The sequence below is a fragment of the Candoia aspera genome, chromosome 3, assembly GCF_035149785.1.
Source record: "Candoia aspera isolate rCanAsp1 chromosome 3, rCanAsp1.hap2, whole genome shotgun sequence".
Classification (NCBI taxonomy): Eukaryota; Metazoa; Chordata; class Lepidosauria; order Squamata; family Boidae; genus Candoia; species Candoia aspera.
Genome location: NC_086155.1, coordinates 108,968,501 through 108,994,499, shown reverse-complemented (window position 1 = coordinate 108,994,499; position 25,999 = coordinate 108,968,501). Strand labels below are relative to the sequence as shown.

Sequence of the window (25,999 nt, the reverse complement as noted above, 5' to 3'; positions counted from 1 at the left end):
GAGCGGATGCTGATCGTGGCTCCTGGGGGGGGGAGGATTCAGGTCGCTGAGAGCCCCGCGGGCCTTGTTACCAGCCCCTTCCCTCGTGGGGGGCTTGGGGAGGACAGACAGACCCTGTTGAAATTGTGGGTTCTCGGGTCTTGACGCCTGCAGTTGGCATTGGAGGCAGCGGGAGCCCCCCCCCCCCAAGTGGAGCAGCAGAGCGCAGCGGAGTGGAGCGGAGGAATGCGGCAGACCTTTGGGGTGGCTGTAGAACACGGCGGACCTCTGGGGCAGCTGTTCTCTGGCCTTGACACCTGCAGCCAGCATTGGAGGCAGTGGGAGCCCCCCCCCCAGTGGAGCAGCAGAGCGCGGCAGAGTGGAGCGGAGGAACACGGCGGACCTTTGGGGCAGCCGCTGACTCTGTGGAGCCTCCATGGATGAGGGAGCCTCCCGTGGATTTGGGGAGACCTCTGCGGACCCGGGTGGACCCTGGATGCCTGGTTGGACTCGGAGGCCCTGGAGGATGCCTGATAGAACACGGCAGTGTGTGCAAGATTCTGGAGAGAACGCGGCGGGCCCTGGGGGGTTTCCCTTCGTGGGAAACGGTGGACACGGCTTCCTTGGGGCAGCATTGGACCCAGGTTGACTGCAGGAGATCTTTGGTGGGCCTGGGTGGACCCTGCCAGACCCAAGAGACCCTGGCAGGTCTGGATGGCCTCCACAAGGTAGCAGAAGACTGGAGGCCTTGGAGGTGGAGTCCCATGGTGTGGACCAGAGGACCACAGGCCCCTGGGTGGACCTTGTGATCTCTGGCAGGACTCTGGTGGAACACTCATAGACATCGGTGGACTGGGGATTGTTGCGATTCTCAGGCTCTGTGTCTGGGGGTCTGGGGAATGCCCATTTGTTAGAAGCGGCAGAGTGGTTTGGTGGGTCCCTCAGAGTGAGTGTGGGCTTACCTCCAGGGGTGAGAATACACGGAGGGAGCCCAAGATTGAGTGGGGTGTGTAAGAGTACCCACCACTGAGTGAGAGACAGGAGGTCGGTAGGAATGGGTGGGGTGCCCCCCCGTGACCAGTGAGGGTGGTGGCAGGGTGGACACAGTGAGTGAGTGGATGGGGAGGTAGGCTCCAACAGCGCCGAGAGCAGGAGCTGGTGCGCTGGAGGGCCTGCCTCCACCTGAGGTTGACTGAGGGTGGGAGGATGTGTGCATGGGGGAGGGGACCCTTGCGTTATCCCAGGGTGGCTGGTGGTTCAGGAACTGGGCCTGGCGACTCTGGGAGTTGTAGGGTGGGTTTCACTATTGAGGTGGTGACGGGCCGGGGATGTTACGACGGGAACTGGAGGGCAGGCCATTTCTGGGGAAGACGCTCCTGGTGTCTGTTACTGGTAGCGTGTTCCGGCCCTCCAGGTTCATACCCAGGTCCTGGTCAGCAGATCCCTGAGGGCCCTGGTCTCTGGCTACTGCTTCTGAATGCCAGGTCAGTCAACAACAAAGTCCCCCTTATAAGTGACTTGATCGCAGAGGAGGGGGCAGACTTGGCATGTATCACCGAGACCTGGCTGGGTCAGGAAGGGGGGGTAGCCTTTTCAGAAATGTGCCCGGCTGGGTTTCAGGTGTGGCACCAGCTGTGACACCGGGGCAGGGGAGGTGGGGTGGCAGTTGTCATCTGAGAATCTCTAGTAGCCTTCAGGGGCGCTGCTCCACAGGTAGCTGGTTGTGAGACTGTTTCTCAAGTTGGGCACCCAAGAACAGTTGGGAGTGTTGCTGCTGTACCAGCCTCCCTGCTGTGTGGCAACCTCCCTGCCTGAGCTGCTTGAGGCCATCTCAGGGTTGGTGGTGGAGCTCCCCAGGCTTATGGTCTCGGGGGACTTCAATCTACCTTCCCTGGGGTGTGCCTCAGATGCAGCTCAGGAGTTCATGGCTACCATGGCAGCCATGGGCCTGTCTCAGATCATTTGGGACCCAACTCGAGACAGTGGCCTCACTCCAGACTTGGTTTTCTTGTTGGAGCAGTGGCAATGTGATCTGAGGGGAGAGGTAGATCTGTCCCCATTGTCATGGTCAGACCACGCCCTGGTGGCCCTGAGATTCTCTTGTGCTGCCCCCCTCCGCAGGGAGGCAGGATCCATTCAATTGGTCCACCCCCAGCGACTGATGGACCCAGTGAGGTTTCAGAAGGAGCTGGGGGTTATACCTGGGGATCTACTGCACGGTCCAGCAGAGGTCCTGGCTGCAACCTGGAATAGAGAAGCGGCCGGGGCCTTGGACAGGATCGTGCCTGTGTGGCCTCTCTTGCCCACTCAAACCCGGCACTCCCCGTGGTTTACAGAGGAACTGAGGGTTTTGAAGAGGGTTAAGAGACACCTAGAGCACCGCTGGAGGAAGACAAAGACTGAATCTGACGGAACACAAGCTAGAGCTGCTATTAAGGCCTACCTTGTGGCGGTAAGAGCGGCAAAACGTCAATATTTCTCCGCTCTTATTGCATCCGCAGAATGCTGCCCAACAGCCCTGTTTAAAATTATGTGATCATTATTAGGTAGGGGGGGCTTTGTCTCCCACGCTCTTATTGCATCCGCAGAATGCTGCCCAACAGCCCTGTTTAAAATTATGTGATCATTATTAGGTAGGGGGGGCTTTGTCTCCCACCTACAGGGCCATGCGGAGGAATTTGCTGAGCATCTGCAGGGTAAAATCGCTCAGATTCGGTCCAAGTTGGACTCTAAGCGTGGGGCAGAGTCTGGGGAGATGCTGAGGGAACGTACTTACCCTGTTATCTGGGAACAGTTTGATCCTGTTGGGCCTGAGGAAGTGGACAGGATCCTCCGGATTGTAAATGCCACCACGTGTCATCTAGACCCATGCCCTTCCTGACTTGTGAAAGCAGCCCGGGAGGTGACATGTGGTTGGGTCCAGGCGATGATTAATGCATCTTTGAGGGAGGGAGTGGTTCCGGTTGCCTTTAAAGAGGCACTAGTACACCCCCTCCTCAAAAAGCCATTGCTGGACCCTACTGTCCTGGACAACTTACGTCCAGTCTCCCACCTCCCCTTTTTGGGGAAGGTGGTTGAGAAAGTGGTGGCGTTACAACTTCAGAGGATTCTGGATGAAACGGATTATCTAGACCCCTTTCAGTCAGGTTTCAGGCTGGGATACGGGACAGAGACTGCATTGGTCGCACTTATGGATGATTTCTGGCGGGAGCGGGATGGAGGCAGTGCATCCATCCTCGCTCTCCTTGATCTCTCAGCAGCTTTCGATACCATCGACCATGGTATTCTTCTGGGACGACTCAGGGAGTTGGGGGTGGGTGGCGTGGTTCTGCGCTGGTTCACCTCCTTCCTCCAGGGCCGGTCCCAGTTGGTGGTGATAGGAGATGAGAGATCCGACCCTGGACCTCTCCACTGCGGGGTGCCGCAGGGTTCAGTTTTCTTCCCTCTCCTATTTAACATCTACATGAAACCGCTGGGTGAGGTCATCCGTCACCACGGGATGAGGTACCATCAGTATGCTGATGATACTCAGATATATATCTCCATCCTGGGTGAAGTAAGTGATGCGGTCAATGCCCTTTCGCAGTGCCTGGGGGCTGTGGGGGCCTGGATGGGGAGCAACAGGCTTCAGTTGAACCCTGGTAAGATGGAGTGGCTGTGGATTGATGGCTCCTCGGTATCTGGGAAGTTGTCATCTTTAGTTCTAGATGGGGTTGCACTGCCCCATTCAGAACCCGTGCGTAACTTGGGGGTCCTCCTGGACTCATGACTCCTGCTCGAAGAGCAGGTGGCAGTCGTGGCTAGGAGGGCCTTTGCACAACTTCAGGTTGTGCGCCAGTTACGCCCTTTCCTGGATCGAGATGCCCTCTGGACAGTCACTCAGGCCCTTGTCATCTCCCATATAGACTATGCAATGTGCTCTACATGGGGCTACCCTTGAAGAGTATCCAGAAGCTTCAGTTGGTCCAAAATGCGGCTGTGCGAACAGTGATGAGTGCTCCAAGATCAGCATATGTAACACCTCTACTGCGTGAGCTGCATTGGGTTCCAGTTTGCTTCCAGGTCCAATTCAAGGTGTTGGTTATCACCTTTAAAGCCCTACATGGCATAGGGCCAGGCTACCTGAGGGACCGTCTCATCCCTATAACATCAACCCGTCCCACCCGATCATGCAGAGAGGGCATGTTGCGGACCCCGTCCATAAGAGAATTTCATCTGGCGGGGTCCAGGAGGCGGGCCTTCTCTTCAGTGGAGCCCGCCCTGTGGAACATTCTACCCACTGAGGTGAGGCAGGCCACTTCTCTCGGGACCTTCAGGAGGGGCTTGAAGACCTGGTTTTGCCGCCTCGCCTGGGATAGGAAGGGCAATAGCTCTTTCTGGGGGTGGCTGGTGAGGAAATGGAATGGAAATCTCCCACTTGGATTTTATATTTATATTTTTATTATTTTAATATTGGTGATTTTATGATGTTAGGTTTTAAGGTGGATTTTATTGTAAACCGCCCAGAGTCCCCCTTTTAGGGGGAGATGGGCAGTGATAGAAATGTGAATAATAAAATAAATAAATACATAAATAAATAAATAAATAAATAAATACAGAGCCATTCAATTTTGCTTGAGGGGACTAACAGAACTGTATAGGATATAGGCCAGGATGTGATACAGGGTTCTGTGAAGCAACCCATATGTCAGCAGAACATCAGCCGGCAGGAGGGAGCACTTAACACTTTTATCCCAAGCAATTTTCTAATCAAAACTGTACCACTATCCCAAAGAGTTTTCCCTTCTATGTGGAAAACGGTATGGCCTACTTTCACACAATATAAAACAGGAGATACAAAATGTTTTAAGTTTGAAATTACTATTTTGTGTTTTCCAGGCACAAATCAAAACTCAGGCGTCCTGAAAGTTTTGTTTCAAGCTCAGGACAAACAAACAAGGGAAGGGTTTGTAATTATGTGAGACACGGATGTTTTGGCACTGTAGGTCAGTCTGGAAGAACTGTTAACACCCCTCACTCATGAAACTTGGCCTCAAACAAAAAATTAGCCAAATGCTCTCATTATGTACATTAAGAAGTATTTTTGCTCCGAATGAAGAAACATTGGAGATACTTCCTGCAGTCATGACCAACTGAAAGTGCTATACAATGGGAAGAATCCTAAGACAATATTATTTCATAATAGTTATTTAATACTGCCTACCCAGTCACCTTCGCATGCAAGCTGTGGGTACCTGATGATCTGTCTCCACAAATTGCACAGACGTGCTTGGCCAGGGATCCTGCACTTGGGGATACATAATTCATTGCTCCCATCCGTTGGAAACTTGGCAAAGGCTTGGTATCTTCAGAGCTGCCGGTGCTGTTCATGATGCTGGACTAAAATGGAGGCATGTGAGGAAAAAAAGGAAAATGGATTACACAAGCTCAGATTGATGTTCCAGCTGTGATCCTCTATTTAGGACAGAGCTCTAAGGGATAGTCTCCAGTTAGCATTTCCACATGGAAGCTGAAACATGAGCATCGTACTTTCTGTGATCAAGCAGACTTCATTCACAACAATATTTGTTAATGTAAGCTTAGAATATACCCATTATAACCTGGCAATTCAAGGAACACAACTTTGTGCAATGTGGGGATGAAAGGGGCAGGGCAGGGCAAAAAAAGAGAAGCCCTTTATTTATTGATCCACAGAACCTCTAAATGTCTCTATGTGATGACAGAACACAGCTTTTCTTTGCTTGGTTTTGCCAATTTTTAATAACACTGTGATAAGACATTCAAGAATATTCAGCTGATATGACATGATATATATTCTTAAAGTCCAGATAAATAAACATGGATAAGACCAGGGAGTTTATATTTGCTCCAGTGGAGTGCAATTTTAATAGATCTCAAAAGAACCACCATTCTATGGAAAGTGGTCTGAAGACCACTTTTTCAAATTCAGAAGCTTGCATTTTGGGTCCAGATGCAAGGCTGAGTGATAGATTAAGTTTATCCTATTACTGTATACAGATGGAAAAATATGTATACTCTACTATCTTAATGCAATATCCTTCATGCACTAATTAATCCATTAATCAATTCAGAGGTCATGAGGCACAAAACAGAGCAACAATGATTAGGAAGTGCTACTAAATACTGCATTTTCCCAAAAGGAAGAAATATCATCAATATTCTTTCTATCCAGCTTCTTCAAAGTCCACTTCCTGCTATAGTCTGCTTAAAGCAGCAAGGAGTGGCCATAAAAATAAATATAACTGAGAAATAATTATTCAAGTTTATGGAATTTGATTATTGTGAATTCTCCTGTGACTTTACCTGATCTGTACTGGCTGTTCTCCCAGGACTTGGGGTAGGATGGGTGGAACATATTTTGCAAATGTTTTGAGGTTAGTTGTCCAGATTTGCCACTTTGTTTATTTCCCTTACTGTATTTTTTATTTCTCTAATTGTATTCATATTTGCTTTTTATATTTTGAGCCACCCAAAATCAGTCTGGAGTCGAGTGGCGCTAAGGTTGAAATAAATAAATTAATTTAAAAATGCTAAAATAAACAAATTTACAAACACAGGAGAAACTGGTGGAACAGACTGATTGTTGATTCTAAATATTAAACGTAAGTTTCACAGGAAAAGATTTCATGGGCAAGGCACCAAAAGATGAGGTACTAGAAGCAACCATACTCAGCCAGTTTGGATAAGAAAACAAAATGGCACTGGATAACTACATGTTAATTTTTGTATTTTATTTTTTTCCCAGCAGGGCACTTTCAGCTAGTATGTTTTAAAGGTGGGAGATAAAAAGTCAGCAGCTGTAGTGAGGATGACAGCCCAGGCAAACAGGCACCATTCCTGTAATCTGGCACACTAATAGACTACACTACTAGACTACTTCTTGTTCAAGGAAGGGATAAAAGAGAGAAACGTATTACACTAAAGTATAACAGGCAGCAGTGTGTTTTCCACATTGATTTCTTAGTAGGAGCAACAACTGAATTGTGGAATTGGAAGGGAACACAAGGATCCCTCTGCAATTTGCAGGAAAACCAGAAAAATATCCTCCAGATTACTGTCCAACCTCTTCTCAAAACTCTTCAGAGATGGAGAACACACAATTTCCATAGGTAGACCATTTACTGGTTTGCAGATCTGACCTTCACAATTTAATTATAATTCTTTTAAATACAAGAATTATAATTATATTGAATTAAATTACATGAATTATAAGAACTGAGTATCATTCTTTATATTATGAAACCTAGGTAGCTGAAACTTCTACCCATTATTTCCGGTCCTAGTTTCTTTGGCAGTGGAAAATAGTTCCTGTCCACTTTTCTTATGGCACCCTCCTATGTACCCGAACCCTTCAGTCTTCTTTTCTACAGTCTGGATACCCCAAAATCTAATCAAGAAATGAAAACATGGAGTTTTGACAGCAGCTTCCCAGCCCAAAGTACTTTTGATCCTCACTGGTACAGTCATCCCACTGCAAGACACAGCATTAGTCTTGCCTTAGGACTGGAAGTCCCTGATCACCAGCAACTGCTTCGGAGGATGGTTGATGGGAGGTCACAGCCACAGTTCTCAGGGTGTTCCCCTCTGCATGTTACAACAGCCTGTTCTGTACCTGAAGCTTATAGAAAACACTTTCCTGTCAACAGTGGTGAAACTGTGGGGTCCCCCTCCATTTTCTGTGTTAGTTTTCTATGTGCTTTTAGTTTTATTCTCTTTTTATATGAGATGTTTTCTTTATCTTAATAAAACAAATGTTTAAAAAGATAGGGTTGAGGAAAGAAAGGACTACTGGACTAAGGTTCTTGCATGAAATGGGAAAGCAGTGATTTGTTCTTTATATTGCCCTGAAAGATGTCTTGGTTTCTAGTCATTTTGCCGAACTGCAGAAGAGGGGAGGGGACCAGGAGATGGCAGAGCAACACCACTAGTGGGACCTTTTGCATGCCATGCCTTCCCTCAGGCTCCCCTGACACTGGATAGGGCAGTAGTAGCTGCCAGTGGTCTGATTCCACTTGCTGTGACTGGAGGGGAAAGGGCCCTGCTTTCCTCCGTCCTAGAAGATAGCTCAATCTATACCTGACTGGCAGCTCCTCCTGGATTTTCTTGTAACTGAATTAGGGCCCTTCCATATAAGGCATCTCTTGGAAAGCAGCTCTGGACCTCTGTAATCTCACAACATTGGCTGAGCTGATTGATTTCCTGCTCAGCTGTGTTATATTTGAAATTATAACAGACTAGCCTTCCTTTGAAAGGCTGGCCTCTATATAGGTGGTCCGCTTCCTCCTTTGCAGGAACTCTTGACCCCTCTGCCTCCAGGTTCCCAGGACTCATGACTCAGGAGAAAAGTTAGCTTCACAGCTCTGTAGTATTCTCTTCCCCCAGGTCCAAAGGCAGTACTGGGCAGGGCAGCAGTTCTTTGCTCTTTGTTCTCAAGGTTTTGAGACTGATAGAAGGGAAGACTGGTATGTATTTTCCCCAAAATGCTTTTGAGTGCTTGGGGAGTAGAAATTGTGGCAGTGTGTTTCCTTAGGGCATCTGATGGCATATATATGACAGATGGGACACAGAACTACTCTAAATGGCAGAAGTGGAGCTAAGATGGCGACAGAGCAGCAGCAGCTTCTCTTCTGAGCTCCTTAAGATATTTTGTTCTGTTCATTTTTATAAACAGCCTAGCTACTCTAAGTGGCAAGAAGGAGAAAGTCATTGAAGCATCTTTAATCATTGCAAGTGATCATTATAATAGTAACATGCCTGTAAACATATAAATTAGTCTTCCTGAAAGAAGAGTTATTACCAGCATCTTTAGACTTTTTTCTTGAGAGAGAGAGAGAGAGAGAGAGAGAGAGAGAGAGAGAGAGAGAGAGAGAGAGAGAGAGAGAGAGAGAGAGAGAGAGTGAATGCAATTGGCCAGCCTCAATACATGAAAAATCAAGAGCAGAGATAGGGAAACTTTAAGTAGCCATTAACTTGACCCATTTTAGTTGAATCTGGACTCCTCCCTTCTTCCTGCACTGATTCTAGGATGCACACTTGATACTTCGAAAAAGAAAGAGGAGGAGGCGCAATTTTGTTCCTATTGTTTCTCTTGTACTGCATTTCCAAAGTCTGGTGTAGAGGCTGTTGGCATTTCCTTAAAATCCTTTGCAGTCTGGTTCCTGCATGTTAAGTTCAGTGATGTATGACATTTGGGACAGCAGCTTGAACCCAAATCCATTAGCTGGCTGCTTGCTAATCCCTGAGGACCAGCTGCCTCATCCCATTAGCGGAAAAGCAAATGTAGCGCACTTCTTTGAACTACTCAACATGACAGCTTGGCATTACAGCCCTGTTTGGAAAGCCATTTCATGACAACTAGGAGGACCTAAATTTGGTAAATAAATCGGGGTTGTTTTGGTTTGACTGAGGATCTTCCACACGCAAGTGATCCAGCACTAGGAAGAACAGTGTTGAGAAAAATGAATATAAACTTGCTATGCTATCAAAAGGACATAAAAATAAGTTATGTCGATGCTGCAAAGGGAATCACATCAGGGAAGGGCTCTTGATTTTTCCAGAAGAGTTCTGTCATGGTAAGTTCCATTTATTAAGCTGCATTTCAGTTCATCAGGTTGCTGAAACTGAATGAAAACAAAACTATATTGACTGAAGTACCATAGTGTACTTTTTAATCTTTTTTTCTCCCCTTTCCATTTTAAAAAACTCATTCTTTTTCTGCTTGGTGTTGAACCACCAGCAGCTCATTTCAGATTACAGACTACACAATTTGCTTTGCATCACTGGTGAATATTTTTTTATATTCAGACTTACAATTTTTACTGTTCCCTTCCTCAGGGTGGGTGGGCCAAAGAAAGGGTTATTTTGGGGCAATAGATGCTCAGGAGACAAAAATAAAATGTTCCACAGCTCAGTAGTGCTCAGTCTAAGCATGAATATTCAGTTTAGCCCAGTATCCTAGCTGACTCTGTATTACACATAAAGGTAATTTTATTATGAGTCAACTAAGAGAAGGTAGCATATCTAGATAGATAAATAAATAAATAGATAAATAGATAAATATGTTTACATTACATGCCAAAAGGAATTTAAAAAAGTAAAACCTTGAATGCCATTTGTTGCACTAAGAAGAAACACAAGAGGGCAGTTTGAGGGGAAAAGCAGCAAAAGAAGGCAGTTCCACTCTTTTCCTACTTACCATTTCTCCTCTGCAATTTTTCACTTCACAAAATGTTCAGAAATCAGTTATCCTTTAGCAAAAATATTCCCTAGGGCAGTGTTTCTCAACCGTGGGAACTTTAAGGTGTGTGGACTTCAACTCCCAGAATTCCCCAGCCAGCCAGCAATTCTGGGAGTTGAAGTCCACACAGCTCAAAGTTCCCACGGTTGAGAAACACTGCCCTAGAACCATTGAAAGGCAATTTTCAGCAGAAGGATGGAGGAAAGGATTGACACTGATCTGACCGACTATGCTTCCACTCTCTACTGTATTGCTGTTCTCCAAATTGTTCTCCAAAGTGACTCTTAGGGTATTGCTACATGGGATCCCGTGAAAGATGAGATGTCACCTCAGGCTTTAAAGCTGGGGCGGGTTCAGGTGGCCTAAAGCAGAGAAAGAGTCTGGTCTCCAGTGGCAGAGGCAGTTGGGAGTCACATGGATTTGCTAGATTAGCTCTGTTGCAGCTTCTTCCAGCCATGTTGGTTTACAACTCCCATCTCCTATGACCAGTGATGGAGGATAAATTTGCATACTTCACAGGTGAATAAAAACATGAATTTTTGCATTTTTAACGATGCATAACTGAATCCCAAATTTGACATATTTACAAAATCAATGAACCAAAACAGGCGGATTCATTCATCTCCACTGTCCTTTAATCAGAAGACTCCCAGTTGAATATCCTCTGCAACTAGCAGCAGAATTTTATGTAAAAAAACCCACATAAACTTAAAAGAATCCCAAGAAATCTGCTCTATTTTAGTTTCTTCCCTGTTGAAAACATTTCTCAAATATCAAAGGAAGCCATAGGATGTCTTCCCAGGTAAGAGTTTGTAAAATTACTGACCTTTAAGATACTGATTTTCTTAAGTTTCAGAATGCAAAAACTGATATTACTAGAAAATAAAGTTTGACAACCTACCCAGAAAATAAAAAGTTCCTCTGTCCCCCTCCTCTTTCCTTCCCCAGAGATTGGGCTCATACATTGCAATAAGGCACAATGCTGTTTGGATTTGGCTTAGCATGTTGTGTGAATCATTGTGGTTGGGTAATCATGACTTATTGGTCAGTGCAACATGTGAATGCAACCTATCTTGGCTTAGTCAACCAACTGTGCCTCAGTGTGATGTGTGAAGTCAGTAAGGAAAACAGAATCATTCTTTCTCTGGATGCGCTCATGCATGGAACCAAGCAGCATGTGCACTGGGGAAGGCTGTCTATCCCAGCAGAGACAAGTGAAACTAAGGACAGTGGCTAAGCAGAGAGAGACATAAGATATTCTTGATCTCTGATGGAGGATCAGGTAATTGTCCTGTTAAATTTCACATGTGTTTGTTCCCCCTCCTCCTCCCTCTCTTTGCTTTCTCCCACATCAAGCATGTGCATGTGCCATAGGTTTTAAAAAAATTTTGTAGTGTGTGTGCTTTGCCCCAAGTTAAATTTTTTTTTACTCTCTTCTACACACTTCTAGGTTCCTCCCCTCCCCTAAACCTCTCCTTTAATGTATGTATGTTTCCTGATCCGCTTTTTCTTAAATTCATGGCAATTAAGAACCAGGTGGCGCTGCGGGTTAAACCGCTGAGCTGTCGATCGGAAGGTCGGCGGTTCGAAACCGCGCGGCGGGGTGAGCTCCCGTTGCTCGTCCCAGCTCCTGCACACCAAGCAGTTCGAAAACATGCAAATGTGAGTAGATTAATTGGTACCACTTCGGCGGGAAGGTAACGGCGTTCCGTGAGTCATGCTGGCCACATGACCCGGAAGTGTCCTATGGACAACGCCGGCTCCAAGGCTTTGAAACGGAGATGAGCACCGCCCCCTAGAGTCAGACACGACTGGACTTTACGTCAAGGGAAACCTTTACCTTTACCTTATTCCTCATATATGAGACATACAAGGAAGAAAATAATACAACCAATAAAGCCACTTAGAAAGCAGCTCAGAGGTGAGCTGTTGTAATAAGGAAGTCACAAACTCCTCAGATCCAGTGCTGGCCTGTGGTATCTTCTGAACCAGCTGCAATCCCTGATTTTTCTTCCAAGTTAGTTCTAGGGAGCATTAGAGTATAGCATTAGATATAGCTAGATATTGTTCCCTTATGCCCAGTCAACACCAAGAAGCGGACCCATCTGGCATATTTGGAGCCTCACACCTTGCGATCTTAGCCATTGGTCCCCATTCTGAAAAGCATCTGTTAATCCCAAGTTTGCTGAGGCCAGTATTTTTTGTCATTCAACACCTATGAAAGAAATTCCTTTAAAAATTAAGAGCTTCGGCAAAGAGTGGGTGAGAAAGAGAACAGAAGCTGTATTCCACTATAAAACTGTAAATAACTTTGTACTGATGTAACCGGTAGAAATACAGGAGCAAGGCAGGTGTATATCTGGAACAGAAACAGAACTTCTAAATCTTCATTTAGAAAAAGGAAAGAACTCATAGATAGAATGAACCCCACACATGGTTTAAAATTATGCTGGGGATATGAAATACTAATAAAATCATCAATTTTATTATACTAAACAAAAAAGGATGAGAGTTCATGCCTACCTGTGGGCCGGTATGCACAGCAAAACTCATGTCTGGAGGTGAAGTCAAAGGAACGACGTGTGACCCAACCGGGGTTGTGATTACCCTAAGTGGACAGCTTGTTGCATTGCCAGACCCTACAGAGTTCATGGGGGAGGGCAGAGTCCCTGCTGCACCAAGAGGTGCTTCCAGATAGTTGGATTTACTGTTTATAGAATTCCCGGTTGGTGACAGATTTCCAGGTACCGAACTGGTATGAACTAGGGTATCTGAAAGAAGAAAGAAAGAGGGTAATTCGCAGGGAAGACAACAGCATATTTTTCCATATCACATGCTCTCTCATTCCTTAAGTAGAAAGAAGTTCATGAACAGAAGTACAGGGTTTAGTTTCCTTTGGGGAAAAAGAGGACACTGGAGACTTCTGTCACCTTTGCCAATATTAAAACAGAGAAGTGTAGAAGCAAGAAGCAACCTACAGCAGACAGCACAACTGTTAATCCTGCACCAAGGAGCAACAATTTTACTGCAATTTCAGCTGCTCCTGCTAAAATTGGCAGCCACTTTGTCTGGACTGATACATTAGGCTAAGTCACTAGTCTTTTAAGCAGCGTTTATTAAGTAAGCCACAATGGCTGGTTCATACATATAATGCTAAGTTATATATAACTCTAGTTCATGCTTACACACTACAGGTGCTTGGTTCACATATTACATTAACCAAAAGCAGACACCATCATGGCCTAGCATGATATATGAACCCAATCTTTTTGTACTGATCTGCATCGTAGCTCAAAACCCAGAAGTGATGAATGGTACACAGCTGTTTTCCACCCCTTCCTCAAACACTGTTGTGTTCAAGCAGCTGCATAAAGATTCTGTTCAGGCATTAAAGGTGATGCCATGAATTGTTCGTTAGATCAGCTTAGCCCATTTTCAATTATCAAACCCAGCCCATAACTTCTATACATTATATACAAGTAGTGACTTATAATGAATTGGGTAAATTGCATCTATTCCCACTTTTCCTCACCTATGCTGCTTATTCCTGTATTACAGTCTGCTGTTCCCAGCCTTTTGATACTAATGGCATTCCAATTTATGAGCAATTGGGAAGCTTAAAAAGTTTAACTTCACCTCTCCCCTACCCTTTTATTAAATTAATCTGAATTATTGAATTAATCTGAATTTAGTAGTAAAATGGCAAAGCAAAATCTCTTTCCTTTTTGCAAAAGTATACGTTAGCATACTCTACACACCTCCCATGTAGCCTGTTCAATTTTGTTCAACTATAGTAAATACTTTCCAAAACATAATCTAAATCTGGCAATGACATTCCAGATACACACATCTAACTGTAATAATTTTCCAAATTCTTGCCACCTCCCAGAAAACACACACACACACACACACACACACACACACACACACACACACAAAGAGTTGTTAGGGAAATTTTGTGTTCTTTTTGAGCATTTCAGACCAGAAATTTCATTTCCAAGGGAAATTCTCAAGAGTTATCCCACTTTTAAAGAAAATTACAGCACAGGCAAGATGAGGGAAGACAGGTTACATGCTTTCTGAATTAACTTGAATGAGCAGGCTTTTACAGGAATTCTTCTAGGCTTATTTTAGCATACAGCAGCTTCTGGGACAACCTTTTCTGACTGTTCTTTGTAAAACTTTTGCTTCAAGGACTAGTACTTCTAATATGGCTGCTATTCAGAAACCATCTTATTTTTAAAAAATCCAACTTCTGATGATGGTTGTATCCTAATTAGCCATTTGTAAAGAATGGATCATTGTGAGGACAAGGCTAATCTCATATAACACTCAGAGTTTTAAATTGTAAAAACAGATGTTAAAGTGCATCCAAGAAAATATGGAACAACAGAAAAGGTCCCTAAATTAAAAGACTGTAAGTTGCAAATGTATGTCCCCCACCTCCACACACCCCACAGATTTTCCTTTCAGATGGGAAAATCCAGTACTGGATTTTCTCTTCCAGCCACCCTCCAAGGCTGTCTTTCTGTTGCTGGGAAATCTCAGACTAGGTGTTGCTAGACTGAGGTAAGGCAGGGTGTGAGGGGCTTCCAGGTCTCAACAGCTGGTTTCAGTGATTTCCCTACCATTATTCACAATGGAAGGTCAACCTTTGTTTTAATTCAGGAAAGGTATGATTTAATATCAACGTCTTCTCTTTCCCACTTCCATCTTGCCAGTCCAATGCTGTCAGGACATAGACAATTGGGGTGTGTCTGCATCCAGAGCACTCTGCAATAGTAGTCAGAATCATCTTGGCCCCAGTCTGCTATTACAGAGAGCGCTGGGGAGCATTAAGGTTTACAAAATGATGTCTAACAGTAATGGCAGCTGATTTCCCATGCTAAACAATGCCTTCATAAATAGCACATGGTTGCTGGGAATGCAGTGTAGGAGTCATTTTTTCCAGGTCACCCCAATGTTGATGTCTCAGCCTAAACTGCTGTTGTTTACATAGCTATGAGCTGCCAAGTTGCATATGTAAAGGGTTAAATATAATTTTGCTCAGTGAAACTGGTCCTCATCAGATGACATCATGTGGAGAGAAGCTGGTTGGAAACAGACTGTTGTTTTTGAAATGTATACTCTTTAACTGAGTCCCCAAATTAAAAGGCATCCAGGACAATAAAAAAGTGAATTGTAGGATGGTGTACCTGCAAATGCTATCACTGGTGCCTGCCAAGCTTCCTACCCACCTGACTTAAAAAAGAAAATCAATAATTGGAATAGCATACTCATAAAGCGAATAAATTATTTTTAACCAAAGTTATACATCCTGATCAAACTGGTCTTGTTCCAAAGAGATGTATGAGAAACATTATAAGTTATTGACAACGGAAATAATTTTTTAAAATGCAGCTATGATCTTTCTTCTTCAGCAAAGGATCGTTACCTTGTTGTGGTGCTGGAGCTTGAGCACCTCAATGATGCCATGAGCTAAACCGTGAAGGGCCACCCAAGACGGGAAGGTCATGACAGAGAGGTCAGACTAAATGCGATCCCTGGGGAAGGTAATGGCAACCCACCTCAGTATTCTTGCCGTGAAAACTAAACGGATCAGTACAACCAGAGATATGTCGGTATACCATCGGAAGATGAGACCCCCAGGTCAGAAGATGGTCAAAATGCTACTGGGGAGGAACAGAGGATGAGTTCAACTAGCCCCAGACGTGATGACGCAGCTAGCTCAAAGCCGAAAGGACGGCTAGCGGCCGACGGTGCTGGTGGTGAACGGCGAATCCGATGTTCTAAGGATCAACACACCATCGGAACCTGGAATGTAAGATCTATGAGCCAGGGCAAATTGGATGTGGTTATTGGTGAGATGTCAAGATTAAAGATAGACATTTTGGGCATCAGTGAACTGAAATGGACTGGAATGGGCCACTTCACATCAAATGACCACCAGATCTACTACTGCGGACAAGAGGACCACAGAAGAAATGGAGTAGCCTTCATAATTAATAGTAAAGTGGCTAAAGCAGTGCTTGGATACAACCCAAAAAACGACAGAATGATCTCAATTCGAATTCAGGGCAAGCCATCTAACATCACAGTGATCCAAATATACGCCCCAACCACAAATGCTGAAGAAGCTGAAGTAGAGCAGTTCTATGAGGATCTGCAGCACCTACTGGACAACACGCCTAAAAGAGATGTTATTTTCATCACAGGAGACTGGAATGCTAAGGTGGGCAGTCAAATGACACCTCGAATTACAGGTAAGTATGGCCTGGGTGAACAAAACGAAGCAGGACACAGGCTGATAGAATTTTGCCAAGACAATTCACTCTGCATAACAAACACTCTCTTCCAACAACCTAAGAGACGGCTTTATACATGGACTTCACCAGATGGACAACACCGAAATCAGATTGATTACATCCTTTGCAGCCAAAGGTGGCGGACATCTGTACAGTCGGTAAAAACAAGGCCTGGAGCTGACTGTAGTTCAGATCACAAACTTCTTCTTGCACAATTTAGGATCAGACTAAAGAGATTAGGTGTCATGAGTGCCGTTGAGCTAAAGTCATCAGCGCAATGGCACACATGACAATGACAAGGAAATAGGTGAAGGGGTACAAGATAAGTAGCCATCAACCCACAACGACTAACGGCTAACAAACAATAGCTAAACGGATCACGGAGCCACCCAAGCCATCAGCGGCAATACAACGGGGATCGCCCAGCTGAAAGCAATCAGCAGAGGAATGGGAAACCTGATGATGGGCGATCCCGGAAACCCTCACCCACCGGCAGGGCAACGTATTGGACAAAGGGGAGTGACGTGACCGTGAGCGAGGGGGCGCTGACCGGCGCGGGGTATTTAAACCCCGCACCGGCGCGCTCCTGTCACTCTCAGCTTTTTTCTACCGACGCTGTACCTGCCCTGCAATAAACCAGAGCCTGATTCGCAAACCAGTGTCTGAGTGTTATTCAGAGGGAGACAGCGCATGACATAAAGCTGAGAGTCATAAACTCAGCCTCGCCGAGCCCCACCGGACGACAACGAGCCGCGGGAGGAGTAGACGGCGAGAAGACCAGCAAGATGAGGCCGGAACGGCGCGGGCAAGGAGGGCGAGCCGCGCGGCAAGAGACAGAGGAGGACCGACCAAGGCCAGAGGCACCGCGGACTCCCGGAGCCATGGACGCCCACCCCACCCGACCCGAGCCTCAGCTCCAACCCCAAGGGGAGATGGCGACGGAGGCAACCCGACCGCGGGAGGGAGCAGCACGACTTCCGAAACTGGCGGAGGACCCCGCGTACCACATCGCACCCCAGCAACGGGCGTGGAGCGACAGCCCCACGGCGCTCAACACGGAGGAGGACGACAGAGACACCCATCAGACGGCGGAGGAAGCGGACCCGCGGCAGAGGGACGATGAACCCCGCCGGCAACCCACCCCCGAGGACGCGCCAACGGAACCGGCCCCAGCGGCGGCGCGGGCTGTGGACGAGGAGGCACGAGCTGAACTCGCGGCCATGCGGGCTCAACTGACGGAACTCCGGACCATGCTCCAGGCGCTTATGCCCCCCGCGCCACCCAACGACGTCCCCGCACAAGCCCACACCCCGAGCGAAGCACCGAACCCACATGGGCCAGCGGAGGACCAGCAGACGGCACAGGCGGCCGACACCACACCCCGGGAAGCGAGAGGCGGGGCCGCACAAAACGCCCGGGCCCCAAAGGACTTCCCCATCTTCTTCGATGGGACCCCCACAAAACTCTCGTTTTTCGTGACCAACGCTAGGGAGTTCATGGGGAGGCACGGACACTCCTATGACTCCGAGGCCGACAAGATCGCCGCCGTGGCGATCAAACTCCAAGACAGGGCGGCGGACTGGTACGTCCAACTGTACGAGTCCAGCTCCCCCGCCCTCGCCACCTTCCCTGCTTTCATCAAAGAGATGAAAAACTACTTCGAAGACCCCCTAGCCAAAGTACGGGCGAAAAGCGCACTCCAAAGACTTAAACAGGGCACACACACGGTCCCTGACTACGCCCTGGAGTTCAAAGCCCTCGCGGGGAAGGTCAGCGACTGGTCCGAGACCACCCTGCTGGAAATCTTCAAAAGGGGGCTCAACCGCGACGTTCTCCAATGGGCCCTCTACCGCGACGACCCAGAAACGTTACACGGGTGGATCCACCTCGCGGGGAAAGCCGAACACGCGCACCGCACCTTCCTCATGACAACCACGGAAGACACAAACTATGCCGAGAAAAAGGTACCCGCACCACACGGGGGGATGGCCGGCCCCATATACCCAAAAAAGAAGTTCAACCGGGAGCCCTGCGGGAGGTGTGGCAAATTAGGGCACAAGACGGCGGATTGCTTCGCCAACCGACCGCCGACCAGCGCGCCCAAACCCACTCCGAAAATTAGCCCCAAACCACCCAACCCGGGGCCGCCTCCTCACCGCCGAATGACCGTGGCCACAGCGACACCGGAAGAGGGCTGGGACGCTTACTGGGGGGAACAGGACAATACAGACCCCGACCAGCCGGCGGGAAATGCTCCCCGCTTGCCCTGAGACGCGTGGCGAGGCAGGCGGTGGGACAGCAACGCGGACCACCTCAACGTAACGACGAAAGCCCCGTAATATTGGCAGCAATTCAACTCTCTGCCAGCAACGGAGCCACCACGGCCGCGGCACTAGTGGACTCGGGGTGCTCAAAAAACCTCATCCACCCCGACCTAGTCGCCAAACTCGACCTCCGCTGCTTCCCCCTCCCCACGCCGCTGGCATTCCACCAGCTGGACGGCTCTACAGCGGGAGGGAAACCAGCCACGCTACAAACCGAGCCGGTCACCCTGCAAATGGGCACTCACACCGAGCGCACATCGTTCGTAGTCACGCACATCGGATGGCCCATTGCAGTCCTGGGGATGCCATGGCTCGCGACAAACAACCCGCGGATCAACTGGGAGACCCGCACCTTCACATTCGGCGACGGCGAGTATCGAGCACCAGTTCCAGCGGGCAGAAGCCACCCCACGGTAGGACGAGTGGAGGCGACCACACAAGACAACGCCGCCACCACAGCAGACCTACCAGAACAATACGCCGACTTCTCCGAGGTCTTCGGAGAGGCAGAGGCTGACCAACTACCCTCCCACCGCAAGACGGATTGCCGGATCGACCTACTGCCCAACGTCCCCTTACCTAGACCAAAAATCTATTCGATGACCCCGAAGGAGATGGCAACCCTCCGGGAGTTCATCGATAAAAATCTAGACAGGGGATTCATAGAGCCAGCATGCTCACCGGTCGGAGCCCCCGTCTTATTCCGGGAGAAGAAAGACGGGACCCTACGGCTCTGCACCGACTACCGGGGCCTAAACGCGGCTTCCCTGTCCAACAAATACCCCTTACCCCTGGTGAAGGACATGCTCGCCCACCTGTCCACGGGCAAAGTCTTTTCCAAATTGGACCTTCGCGAGGCGTACTATCGCATCCGAATCAGGGAGGGGGACGAATGGAAGACGGCGTTTAACTGTCCCCTAGGCGCTTTCCAGTACAAGGTACTGCCCTTCGGACTCGCGGGGGCCCCTGGGGTGTTCATGCAGCTCATCAATGAGGTACTGCATGAACATCTGTTTAAAGGGGTCCTGGTCTACATCGACGACGTCCTTATTTACACAAAAACGCACGAGGAACATGTAACCCTAGTCAGGCAAGTCCTCGACAAGCTCAGAAGGGCGCAGCTCTATGCAAAGCCTACAAAGTGCGAGTTTCACAAAGAGCGCCTAGACTATCTGGGGTATCGAATCTCCGGGGACGGCATCGAAATGGACCCCGCAAAAGTCGAAGCGGTGCTAAACTGGGAGCGGCCCCGCAACAGACGGCAACTACAGAGCTTCCTCGGATTCGCGAATTTCTACAGGTCATTCGCCCGGGGGTTCGCTGAGATAGCCCTCCCCTTAACGGACCTCCTCAAAACCAAAGGGGTGGGGGACACCCGACGCGCCAAGAACCCAGGCACAGTGCTGAATTGGACTCCCGCGTGCCAGACCGCATTCGACAAGCTGAAAGCGCTGTTCACTACGGAGCCAATCCTCGCGCACCCGGACCCAGAACGGCCGTTCGTGGTCCAAGCCGACGCCTCAGACTTCTCCCTGGGAGCCATCCTGCTACAGAAAGACCCCACGGGACTCCTGAAACCATGCGCCTACCTGTCAAGGAAGTTCTCCGAGACAGAGAGGCGATGGCACGTCTGGGAGAAAGAAGCCTTCGCGGTGAAATCGGCACTAGAGACATGGTGACACCTACTCGAGGGAGCCACCCAACCATTCGAGGTCTGGACGGACCACCGGAACCTCGAGGCCCTACGAACGCCTAGACGCCTTAGCCCAAAACAGGTCCGATGGGCCCAATTCTTCAGCCGCTTTGATTTCCAGCTGAAGTTCATGCCGGGCAAGAAGAACTTCCTGGCCGACGCCCTCTCCCGACTGCCCCAAGACGAAGAGCCCGCCCCAGACACCATTGGGACGGTCCTATCCGCCTCGCAACTGGGGATGGCCGTGACCACCCGAAGCGGCGCACGGAGGCAGCTCGACTCTACGGCGCAGCCGACGGCGGGACAACCGGCGACGGAAAGAAGCCAACCGCAACTACCAGGGGGAATGCGCACGGACCTCGCCGCCACCCTCAAAACCGACCCCTGGTTCCTGGCAAACCCCGACAAGGTAACGATGGCACAAGACCTGGCATGGGGGGAAGGCAGAATCTACGTCCCGGACTCGCAACGCCAGGCGATCTTGCATAGGTCACACGACGCCAAGCAAGCGGGACACTTTGGGTTCCTCAAGACCCTACACCTAACACGGCGTCAATTCTGGTGGCCCGCGCTCAGGCGAGACGTAAAAACCTACGTGGCGTCCTGCCCAACGTGCGCTAGGGCCAAACGGGCACCAGGCAAACCCGCGGGGCTATTGCAACGGGTGGCAGAACCCTCCCGCCCATGGGAGGAAATCTCTATGGATTTTATAGTGGACCTCCCACCCAGCCAGAAGAAAACGGCCATTTGGGTGGTGAAGGACTACTTCTCAAAGCAGGCCCACTTCATCCCCTGCACGTCGGTCCCATCCTCACAACAGCTAGTCAAACTCTTCCTCATCCACGTGTACAGGCTACACGGATGTCCCACACGTGTGGTGACCGACAGGGGCACACAGTTCACCTCCAAATTCTGGCGGGCCTTCCTGAAGCTGACGGGGACCCAACAGGCCCTATCTACGGCTTGGCACCCTCAGACGGACGGAGCCACTGAGGTTCTTAATGCCACCTTAGAGCAATTTATACGATCCTATACTAACTACCACCAAGACGACTGGGCTGAACTGCTCCCGTTCGCCGAAGTCGCATACAACAACGCCGTCCACACGAGCACGGGGAAAACTCCGTTCGAAGTAGTCTCGGGGCGCGACTTCGTCCCCATACCGGAGCTACCTCAACCCCCGGAACCCCAGGTGGACGCTAGCGACTGGGGACGGAAGATCGCGGAAGCATGGCCAGTAATCACGGCGGCGCTGAAGGATGCACAGGCTGCCTACAAAGAGCAGGCCGACAAGCACCGGCGCCAACAACCGACATTCCAGGCGGGGGATATGGCCTATCTATCCACCAAGTTCCTAAAGTCAACCCAACCCTCGAAAAAACTGGGGCCTAAGTACATCGGGCCGTTCCGAGTCACGCAAATAGTGAACCCGGTAGCAATACGCTTGGACCTGCCACACAACCTCCGGAGACTCCACCCGGTGTTCCACACCAGCCTCCTGAAACCGGCAACCACCTCCCGATGGCACCCAAGCACGCCACAGCCCGCACCGGTAATGATCGACGGGCAACACCACTTCGAGATAAGGGACATTCTCGACTCCCGCAAGCAACGAGGAACTCTACACTATCTGGTCAGGTGGAAACACTTCCCCCACCCGGAATGGGTGGCAGCGCACAACGTTAACGCGCCTGACCTGACCAGAGCATTTCACCGGGCATACCCCGACAAACCGCAACCAAGGTCAGCAAAACCAAACCCCCCCCCGCAGGCCCCCCCCCGCCTCCCGTGCCCCAAGGGAAAGGGCCCCCCCAAGCCCGCGACTTGGGTGGACCTTCCCCCCCCCGGGACTCACTCCCCCCGCCCCGGGCCCACGGGGTGGTGACAAACGTTCGCCAGCACCCTCCCCCCGCCCCCCGGCCGCGGGGGAGTGGCAAGCAAGTCAACAGGGCAACCTGGGGGCAACGCCCAGGAGACACAACAAAGGCGACGCACTTTAAATAAGAAAAAGAAGGGCCCTACCTGGAGCTGAGAAGCACCCGACCAGCCACGCCTCTCGCCTCGCCGAACTGAGCCAAACAAACAGGGTGTGGTTGGAGCATGCGCACGCCAGGTCAGGACCCGAGCATGCGCACCATGGACACACCCTGGGAAGGCACGTGGTAGAGGGAGGAGCAAAGGGAGGGGCGACAACTACTCCGGCGGGAACTTTGAAAAAAAAAAAAAAATGTGGCGTTTTGACAGCTCCACGGGGAAAACCCAGAAAACCGGGGGAGAACACTATTCGAAAAGGGGGCAGTATGTCATGAGTGCCGTTGAGCTAAAGTCATCAGCGCAATGGCACACATGACAATGACAAGGAAATAGGTGAAGGGGTACAAGATAAGTAGCCATCAACCCACAACGACTAACGGCTAACAAACAATAGCTAAACGGATCATGGAGCCACCCAAGCCATCAGCGGCAATACAACGGGGATCGCCCAGCTGAAAGCAATCAGCAGAGGAATGGGAAACCTGATGATGGGCGATCCCGGAAACCCTCACCCACCGGCAGGGCAACGTATTGGACAAAGGGGAGTGACGTGACCGTGAGCGAGGGGGCGCTGACCGGCGCGGGGTATTTAAACCCCGCACCGGCGCGCTCCTGTCACTCTCAGCTTTTTTCTACCGACGCTGTACCTGCCCTGCAATAAACCAGAGCCTGATTCGCAAACCAGTGTCTGAGTGTTATTCAGAGGGAGACAGCGCATGACATTAGGGAAGACCCACAGATCAGCTAGATATGAGCTCACTAATATTCCTAAGGAATATGCAGTGGAGGTGAAGAATCGATTTAAGGGACTGGACTTAGTAGACAGGGTCCCGGAAGAACTCTGGACAGAAGTTGGCAGCATTGTTCAGGAGGCGGCAACAAAATACATCCCAAAGAAAGAGAAAACCAAGAAGGCAAAATGGCTGTCTGCTGAGACACTAGAAGTAGCCCAAGAAAGAAGGAAAGCAAAAGGCAACAGTGATAGGGGGAGATATGCCCAATTAAATGCAAAATTCCAGAGGTTAGACAGAAGAGATAAGGAATTATTTTTAAACAAGCAATGCGCAGAAGTGGAAGAAGACAATAGAATAGGAAGGACAAGAGACCTCTTCCAGAAAATTAGAAACATTGGAGGTAAATTCCAAGCAAAAATGGGTATGATCAAAAACAAAGATGGCAAGGACCTAACAGAAGAAGAAGAGATCAAGAAAAGGTGGCAAGAATATACAGAAGACCTGTATAGGAAGGATAACAATATCGGGGATAGCTTTGACGGTGTGGTCAGTGAGCTAGAGCCAGACATCCTGAAAAGTGAGGTTGAATGGGCCTTAAGAAGCATTGCTAATCACAAGGCAGTAGGAGACGACGGCATCCCAGCTGAACTGTTCAAAATCTTGCGAGATGATGCTGTCAAGGTAATGCATGCTATATGCCAGCAAATTTGGAAAACACAAGAATGGCCATCAGATTGGAAAAAATCAACTTATATCCCCATACCAAAAAAGGGAAACACTAAAGAATGTTCAAACTATCGAACAGCGGCACTCATTTCGCATGCCAGTAAGGTAATGCTCAAGATCCTGCAAGGTAGACTTCAGCAGTTCATGGAGCGAGAATTGCCAGATGTACAAGCTGGCTTTAGAAAAGGCAGAGGAACTAGGGACCAAATTGCCAATATCCACTGGATAATGGAAAAAGCCAGGGAGTTTCAGAAAAACATCTATTTCTGTTTTATTGACTATTCTAAAGCCTTTGACTGTGTGGACCATAACAAATTGTGGCAAGTTCTTAGTGGTATGGGGATACCAAGTCATCTTGTATGCCTCCTGAAGAATCTGTATAACGACCAAGCAGCAACAGTAAGAACAGACCACGGAACAACAGACTGGTTTAAGATTGGGAAAGGAGTATGGCAGGGCTGTATACTCTCACCCTACCTATTCAACTTGTATGCAGAACACATCACGCGACAAGCTGGCCTTGAGGAATCCAAGGCTGGAGTTAAAATCTCTGGAAGAAACATTAACAATCTCAGATATGCAGATGATACCACTTTGATGGCTGAAAGTGAAGAGGAACTCAGGAGCCTTATGATGAAGGTGAAAGAAGAAAGTGCAAAAGCTGGCTTGCAGCTAAACCTCAAAAAAACCCAAGGTTATGGCAACCAGCTTGATTGATAACTGGCAAATAGAGGGAGAAAATGTAGAAGCAGTGAAAGACTTTGTATTCCTAGGTGCAAAGATTACTGCAGATGCTGACTGCAGTCAGGAAATCAGAAGACGCTTAATCCTTGGGAGAAGAGCAATGACAAATCTCGATAAAATAGTTAAGAGCAGAGACATCACACTGACAACAAAGGCCCACATAGTTAAAGCAATGGTGTTCCCTGTAGTAACATATGGCTGCGAGACCTGGACCATAAGGAAGGCTGAGCGAAGGAAGATCGATGCTTTTGAACTGTGGTGTTGGAGGAAAATTCTGAGAGTGCCTTGGACTGCCAGAAGATCAAACCAGTCCATCCTCCAGGAAATAAAGCCAGACTGCTCACTTGAGGGAATGATATTAAAGGCAAAACTGAAATACTTTGGCCACATAATGAGAAGACAGGACACCCTGGAGAAGATGCCGATGCTAGGGAGAGTGGAAGGCAAAAGGAAGAGGGGCCGACCAAGGGCAAGATGGATGGATGATATTCTAGAGGTGACAGACTTGTCCCTGGGGGAGCTGGGGGTGTTGACGACCGACAGGAAGCTCTGGCGTGGGCTGGTCCATGAAGTCACAAAGAGTCGGAAGCGACTAAACGAATAAACAACAAAATGATCTTTCTTTCTTGATGCAGAAAAGGCTTTTTTAAAAATGTGGATTGGTCTTTTATGCTTGTGGTTTTGACAAAGATGAGTTGTGGGACTACTTTTCTCATGTAGTACAGATTATTTATAAAGAGCAAAAAGTGAAGACAATCATAAACGGCATCACAACAATGTCCTATACTGAAGAGGACCAGACAAGATTTTCCCTTTTCCCTCCTTTATTTTTACTGGCCTTAGAACCACTGGCAATGATCATACATCAGTAAAATCCCAGGAGCTAAATTAACAACATAGAGCCTCGTGTGGCGCAGAGTGGTAGGCAGCGGTATGGCAACCGAAAACTCTCCCCACGAACCGAGTACGATCCTAGGGGAAGCCGGATAGCCGGCTCAGGTCAACTCAGCCTTCCATCCTTCACAGGTCGGTAAAATGAGTACCCAGCTTGCTGGGGAAGGCAACGACTGGGGAAGGCAATGGCAAACCACCCCGCTATAGTCTGCCAAGAAAACGTTGCGAAAGCAGCATCCCCCCAAAGGGTCAGACATGACTCGGTGCTTGCACAGAGGACCTTTCACTTTTTCACCAAATTAGCGACA

General features: G+C 48.7%; 1 protein-coding gene across 1 annotated transcript in view; it reads right to left on the bottom strand.

Moving 5' to 3' along the window:
• The window catches only part of RXRG (retinoid X receptor gamma), a 61,595-nt gene that overhangs the window by 21,819 nt on the left and 13,777 nt on the right, over positions 1 to 25,999 (bottom strand). The window contains exons 2-3 of the mRNA XM_063298560.1: positions 12,761 to 13,008; positions 5,214 to 5,358 (exon numbers count right to left, since the gene is read on the bottom strand). Coding sequence (XP_063154630.1) covers positions 5,214 to 5,358; positions 12,761 to 13,008 — 393 coding nt within the window. The remainder of the gene's footprint in view (positions 1 to 5,213; positions 5,359 to 12,760; positions 13,009 to 25,999) is intronic.